Source organism: Neophocaena asiaeorientalis, unplaced genomic scaffold, assembly GCF_003031525.2.
Source record: "Neophocaena asiaeorientalis asiaeorientalis breed wild unplaced genomic scaffold, Neophocaena_asiaeorientalis_V1.1 scaffold242, whole genome shotgun sequence".
NCBI classification, from domain to species: domain Eukaryota; kingdom Metazoa; phylum Chordata; class Mammalia; order Artiodactyla; family Phocoenidae; genus Neophocaena; species Neophocaena asiaeorientalis.
Window position 1 is genome coordinate 3,165,078 of NW_020172451.1, and position 6,663 is coordinate 3,171,740.

Here is a 6,663-nt window from a genome sequence, read left to right on the forward strand (position 1 = left end):
CACACGGGGGGATCTCCCGGACCCTCAGCTCCCCCGCAGAGGCTGCTCCCCGAGATTCCGGCAGCCTTCAGGGTCGCCTCACCCCTCACTCCAGTCTCTGTTACAGCGAAGGATGTCGGACTCGGCTTTGCCCATTGGCTAAATACTGTGGGGAGAACAGGATTACAACCCTGGGCTCATTGTGAGCGCCCCTCTTTGGTCAGCGTGTGACCTTATTTATTTACCCATCACACATCCCCACATGCTGTGTTATTAACAGTAAGGACCTATGAAGAGAACCCCGGTTCAAGAGCAGGAAAGTTCATTTCATCTCCCTCTGTGTTCCCTTCCACACCCGCTACCCTGGGGTGACCGCTCTCCTGATTTGCAGCGAGTGGTGGCTTCTGCTGGGAGCCCTGCTGGGGCTCTGTCGCCCCAGGAACAAAGGCCCAAGTTCTACAGGGGCACCAACGGCCCCTTTTTTTTGTCCCTTGGACCCCCAGGTAAAAGGTAAAGCCAAGAGCAGCCTTCAGAGCTGTGCCCTGAAAGGCACACAGTGAAACATACGGGCCTGCGGAGGAAACCACGGGGACTGAAGAAGGTTGCTGCGCGTTTTCAACAGTGACCAGCCTCGTGTGTGCTGCTTTACCGACACGTGAAATAACGAAACCTCTGTAAAATGCGCGAATCGGGGCCGTTACCTGGGGAGGCCCACCTGCGCGGCGGGTGGGAGTCTCCCCCACCACCACCACGCCCTGAGCTCCCGACCCTTCCTCACCCCACGTTCCCCTCCAGGGAGCGGGGTTCGCTGTGGACGAGAGGGCAGCTGGAGGCACGGGCGTCGGGCTGGCCCTGCGGGGCCAGGGGCGCACGTGGGCTGTCGGAAGAGGGCCCGCCACAAAGAGGGGCAAAGGCTGAGAGGGAGCTTCAAGCGTAGGTAGGGGACCAGGAGGTTTATTTTAGCTGCAAAATCACAGCCTGGGTGTGTCGTCAGAAGAGTCACTGGTGAGGGGACAGCACTCCCGGGGGTGTCTGTCTGATGTCTGCCAGGTTCCCCAGGGACCGCTGTCCCGTCACTGCTGTGTCCAGCACCTAGGACAGCGCCGGAAGTGGACGGATGGACAGGTGGATGGATGGATGAAGGGATAGGTGGACGGATGTGGTATCCAAGGCCGCCCCCCTCACCACGGAGCTGGCCCACTGGACCTGGTTTCCATCCAGCTCTGGCCACTCCCTGAGGGACCTGGGCAGGCCTCTACCTCCCAGGGGCTCAGGGTGCAGGGGGCCCTTGGGTGTCTGTCCCCAGCACAGGTCAGCGTGCGACCTTGGGGGGGGGGTCTCAGAAGCCAGGTAGGTTCCTGCATCCCTCTGGGTCCAGTGCCAGCAACTGGACCAGCTGAGCCACAAGCTCTACTAAGGACCCTTCTGCCCAGGGGCCCCTCAGCCTCAGACCTCGGGGAGGGCTGCAAGCAGCAGCTGGTCCCAGGGATGCCCAGGGCCCCCGAGGAGAGGCGCCTCTGGGCGGGGCCAGGACCTGTACCCCAAACTGCAAGTGCTGCTTCGGCCCCATCCCTGAGCTCCCCCGCCCCCGTGGCATGTGCCAGCCCCTGGACGCTCCTCCCCCACTGGCCACCACCCATCCTTGGCTTCCTTCTTCTGGAAGCTGGGCCCCTGCCTCCCTCCTCCCAATGTCTACAGCTTCCCCCGCCCCCAGCCCACTCCCTGGGTGCCCACCTCACTCCTCCGCCTTGGTGCTGAAATCCCCACTGCCCTCTAGTGCTAGTGGCCACAGGGACCCTGGGCCACCGCAAGGGGCCCGTGGTGCCAGCCTGTCCCACTCCAGGTGCCCACGGTGCGCGGGGACCCTGCCAGGAAAACTGAGCCCCCCGACCTTAGCACAAAGCATTACAGGTTTATTTAAATAAAAATTTATAATTTATACAAGACTTTTTCTTTAAAAAAATGTTACAGGGCATGTTTTTCATCAGTACTTCATACAGTACAATCCTTTTGTCGAACAAAAGTTACACTGGTAACGAGTATTTACAGATCCAGTAGACTGAGCTCCAGACAGAAAAAACTGAACATTCATTCTGAATGTTCAGTGATTAGTCGCAGAAATTAAACAACTCAATAAAACTCCAGGCTCTCCCCGACAGGGAGCCCGCACAGGCCCGTGCTCTTCCCGGCAGGGGCCCTGGGCTTCCGAAGAGGGACCTGCCGTGGGCCACTGTGCGGCTGAGGACGGCCACCCCGCACGCGGTCAGTTTTCACCTCCCTTGCTCCTCAGAAGGGACTCAAACCAAACCACGCCACTCTGAAGGAGGCAAGTCCATTCCACGCAGGGCCACACCCATAGTGCGTGGGGACAGAGTCCCACGGTGCTGACAGGGACACGTGTCGAGCCCACGGCAGCCCCGGGGAGCGGGGCTTGAGCAGCGCCCACAGGCGTCGCCCCGCAGTCACCCTGGGCCAGTTCCGGGCCCACCCTGCCTTGCCCCGGGCACAGAGGGGGTCCCCCACCGGGTGTGAGCCCGCAGCCCCCCCAGAACCCGGTCCGCCCGCACCGACTGTGGGGCAAAGCCCAGGTCTCGGGCGGGCTCTGCCTTCGTCTCTGAAGGGTCACAAGACACCAACGCCAGGGAGACCAGGAGCTGGGCGGCCACCGCAGGGCCCCGGGACCTCACGACTGGGCCGGGGCGTGTGCTTGTCTGGCTGGTGGGTGTGGCTCCCGAGCGCACTCCGCGGGGTCCCCCCACCAAGGGGTGACAGGGGTGACGCCACTGAATCGCCCGCCCAACCAGCAAATGGGGAGCAAAGGTAAAAATTACGTCTGAAAAACGATACAAAAATAAGAAAAACAGCTTGCTCTCTGTAAAAAATATAATCTTCTGTTTCTTCAAAAAACAACGATCTCCGTGACACCCAGAGGACTCAGGACAAGCTGAGGGGCCGGAGGTGCCCGTGTCGGGAGTGTGCCGAGCTCGGGTGGCCCCGCCGTCTCCTGGGCGTGTCCGTCCCCGAGGCCTTTGGCCAGTCAGTCCCAATGGGACACCGCGCCTGCGAGACGCGCGCTCTGACCTCCCCGAGAGTGAGGGCTCTCCCCGCTCCCCGCCGAGTGTGTGCAGGCACTAGGGCTGCGGACCCCGGCCTCTGGGCTCTGCTCGCAGTCACTCCCCAAAGCCGGCCGACCTCCCCAGTGTCCCCGCACAGCCCCCGTGGGCAGGCCTTCTGCCAGCCTGGGCCCCCTCGGGCCTGAGGCGCTCTGTCCACTCCCACCCCAGCACAGCAGCCTGGAGGCGGGGGCGGCCCCGGGGCTCGGAGCACCCCCGAAGCGGCCGTCCTCCTGGGCCTTTGCACCGCACGGCACTCTGCCTCCTCCTGAGGAGCGATCTCGGGCCCCCGGCCAGCTGGTCAGCACCGCGCTCCCAGGACGTGCACGGGGGTCTCCCTAAAGGACGGGCCCGTTCATGGTGCTGGCCAGGGGCCCCCACGTCGCCTGTCACCGGCGTCCTTCACCCCGGGGAGGGCCCCGTGTGCTCCTCATATGGCTTTGGTGTGGCAGAGCTGCTGGCCTCCGAGAGCCGGGGTGTGGCCGCGCCGGTCTCCACCCGGTGGGGACAGAGAAGGCGCAGCTGTGCTTGGCGGTGTGTCCTGCGTGTCATCCTTCCCGGTGGCCTCGCGTCCGCAAGACGCGCCCTCGAGAGTCCCGACCCCTAAGCGAAGGGGTCTGTAAAACGCAGGGTCAACACAATAGAAACCACAGATCGGGGGTGGGGGGGTTATTGCAAAAGATCACGAGGATGTCCAATTTTTCTCCACTACCGAATTGTTAAAAAAAGAAAAACTCGCATCGACATCCCGGCGAGCCAACACTAGCTGTCACTGCCTGATGCCGCTGCCGCCGTGATCTTCATGTACTGGCTGAAGATGGTCTCAAACGCCTCGTCTCTGTGCACCATGGCGCCGAACACCAGCGGCTGGCGGGGAGGGGGAGCACCGGCAGCGTGTCCACGCGCGGCCAGGTCCACACAGAGCCGCCGCCGCCCCCGCCCAGCACCTGCGCTGGGCTGCAGCCTCCTGCCCAGGGAGGGAGGGGATTCCCAGGCCCCTCTGCCCGGCCGCAAGCCTGGCCGACCTGCGCTCACAGCCACGCCCGGCCCCCCGCCGCCGCCTCCCCGGCCCCCGCCCAGCACTTACTTTCTGTGTTGATGGCGTGGACACGGCAATCCCCATGCCCGACCCCGGGAGGACGGAGAGGACCTTGTACTGAAAGCCAACGGCGTGCCTGTCACCACGGGCCCCCCTGGAGATGGGGCCACCCTCCCCACACCCCAGGGTGCTCTCCACGGAGCCCCAGACGGGCCTGGGCCTCCCCAGCCAGCAGAGGACGAGGACTGACAGTGTGAGCGGAGCACTAGACCTGCTGACACACCCGCCCAGCCTCGCCGGGGCCCCCCAAGGAGCACCACGTGGGGGGAGCAGGTCCCCCAAACCAATCTTGCTCCTCCGACCACACATGTCTCTGGGAGGGAGGGACCCACCACAGCCACAGGGGTGCTCCTGACACACCCTCAGAGGGAAGGAGACGCTACCCAGCGGACCCCTGGGGGCCCACCCAGGAGGCCCAGAGGGGGCGTGGGTGGACCTGCCCCCCCGCCCCCCCGCCAGGTGTGTGTGTCAGGCTCTGCGCACACCTGTACCTGCTCCACGTGACACGACGGAAAGTGCTGGGAAGCGCCGGAGACGGGACAGCCTGCCCCAGGGGAGTGTCTCAGGGCCAAGGGGCAGATGGCTGCCGGGGCCCAGCTCACTGCCCACCCCACCCCCATACACACCGTCCGTGCGAGGACACCAGACGCCGGTCCACCCGGCAGAAGAGAGCGCACAGCCCGCGGCACGTGGATACCCCACGACGGGCCGCGGGGCTCCGCACAGACACCACCTAGAAGCGGGGCCCTGCCGCGGGGAGAAACGACGCCTGCCCGACAGTCCAGACGGCACCCCTCGTTTTGTTCTAATCGCACCCCGCTCCCAACTCGACCGCCGGCATCGCGACCCCGCCGCTCCTCCGCTCCTGAGACTGGGGGTGAGGGCGAGCAGGGGCCGCACCCACCTTCTGGATGTCCGTGATGTCCACCAGCTTGATGACTTTGTTCCTCTTGGAGAAGCCGGACTTGGAGCTTTCGAAGCACAGGTAACTACCGGCGGCAGGGGGCAGGGGTGGACAGAACACAGCCCAGCAGGTGAGCCAGAGGGGACCGTGCCCGGCGGCTGCAGCCACAGCCCAGACACAGGGCCCCTCACCTGCCGCGACGCGCTGGCCTCTTACAACCGATTTCATTTGTACCGAGTCTCGCAGCTTCTCGGGTTCAAACCCCACTGCTCTACGCTAAACCCGATTCACGTTCCCGTGACGTGAGCATCCCCAGGACGCCCAACAAGAGACCTGTGTGTCGGTCTCCTCGGCCAGTTCCTCCAGCGAGGGGGCAGAGACGAACAGGTGGTCCTTGGCTGAGAGTCGGGGGCAAGGTGGCCGAGGGACCCCAGGGCTAAGAACAGACCCCAGCCTGCACCTGCTCCGCCCCCTCCCACCCCTGGGGGTAGCTGGGCCGCTACACCCCAGAAGGAGGGTAACAAGAACCCTGCTGCCGCCCTAGGGCCAGGGCCCTGGCTGGGGGAACCGCACGGTTCCCGCCACACGACGTTGAGCACCCAGACCAGGGCATCCCGGGGCCTGGGGAAATGACGGTGTGCAGCCCCGGCTGCGTCCAGCTCAGAGGCAGCACCTCCCCACCCGGGGGCCCGCGAGCCAGCAGGAGCTGGGGTCTCGGCAGGGCTAGGGGTCCCCACGGCTGGGCCGGCCTGGACCGCGGGGCCCGCGAGGAGCCCCCTTTAATCCTGGCCCCCGCCGGGGGGCGCGCCCGCCCGCAGCCGCCGGCAGCCTCACTCACTTCTCCGTCACGTACAGGACCCCGTTCCTGATGTAGTCGGTGGGCATCTTGCGGTCCCTGTTGATCAAGCAGCACCGCCAGCCGCTCTCACACGCTGACGGGGACAAAAGCGGCCCGTGACCTTTCCTACTGGAAATACCCGCCCTCTGACTCGACGCTGCAACCCTCAAGCCCTGGCTTCTCAAGGATGTGCTGACGTTCACCCTCCACCAGCAGAGGAAACCCACAGTGGGAGGAAAGTGGCCTGTGAGAGCCTCCGGAAAGCAGATGTTTCCCCTCCCATGTCAACGCGCAGGGATTTTGTTGTTTTTTATTTTTAAAGGAAAAGCACAATTTAAATAAATCCAACTACGACCACGACCCTCAAGGTTCACGGTCTGGGTCAGCAGAAAAGGGGCTCAGGAGAAGGTCAAAAGTTAAATTCTCCAAAGTTCTCTTTCTGCAGTTGGTATCACACACGACACGGGCCAAGCCGTTTAAGGGCCCCCGACCCGCCGCACGGAGAGCCGGGCAGCGCAGGAGTTTCGGGGGAGGCCGAGCAGGGCCCTGGGCTCCCGAGTCCCCTGTCACCACCCAGCCTTCTAGGAGGCCACAGCAAGGGACGAGCTGGCCAAGGCGGGACCGGGAAGCCCCTGCACGCGTGGCGCTCTGCGGCTCCGCTTCGGGGCCGGCCGGCCTGCCTTTCCGCTGTCAAGCCACCCACTGCAGACGCGCTCGGCCCCTCCGACCC

At 64.5% G+C, this 6,663-nt stretch overlaps 1 protein-coding gene across 1 annotated transcript in view; it reads right to left on the bottom strand.

The window, feature by feature from the left end:
* Positions 1-1,883: 1,883 nt before the first annotated feature.
* Positions 1,884-6,663, bottom strand: part of GRAMD4 (GRAM domain containing 4) — a 45,482-nt gene continuing 40,702 nt past the window's right edge. The window contains exons 18-21 of the mRNA XM_024737398.1: positions 5,934-6,209; positions 5,096-5,180; positions 4,180-4,248; positions 1,884-3,959 (exon numbers count right to left, since the gene is read on the bottom strand). Of these exons, the coding sequence (XP_024593166.1) occupies positions 3,855-3,959; positions 4,180-4,248; positions 5,096-5,180; positions 5,934-6,209 (535 nt within the window). The 3' untranslated portion in view covers positions 1,884-3,854. The remainder of the gene's footprint in view (positions 3,960-4,179; positions 4,249-5,095; positions 5,181-5,933; positions 6,210-6,663) is intronic.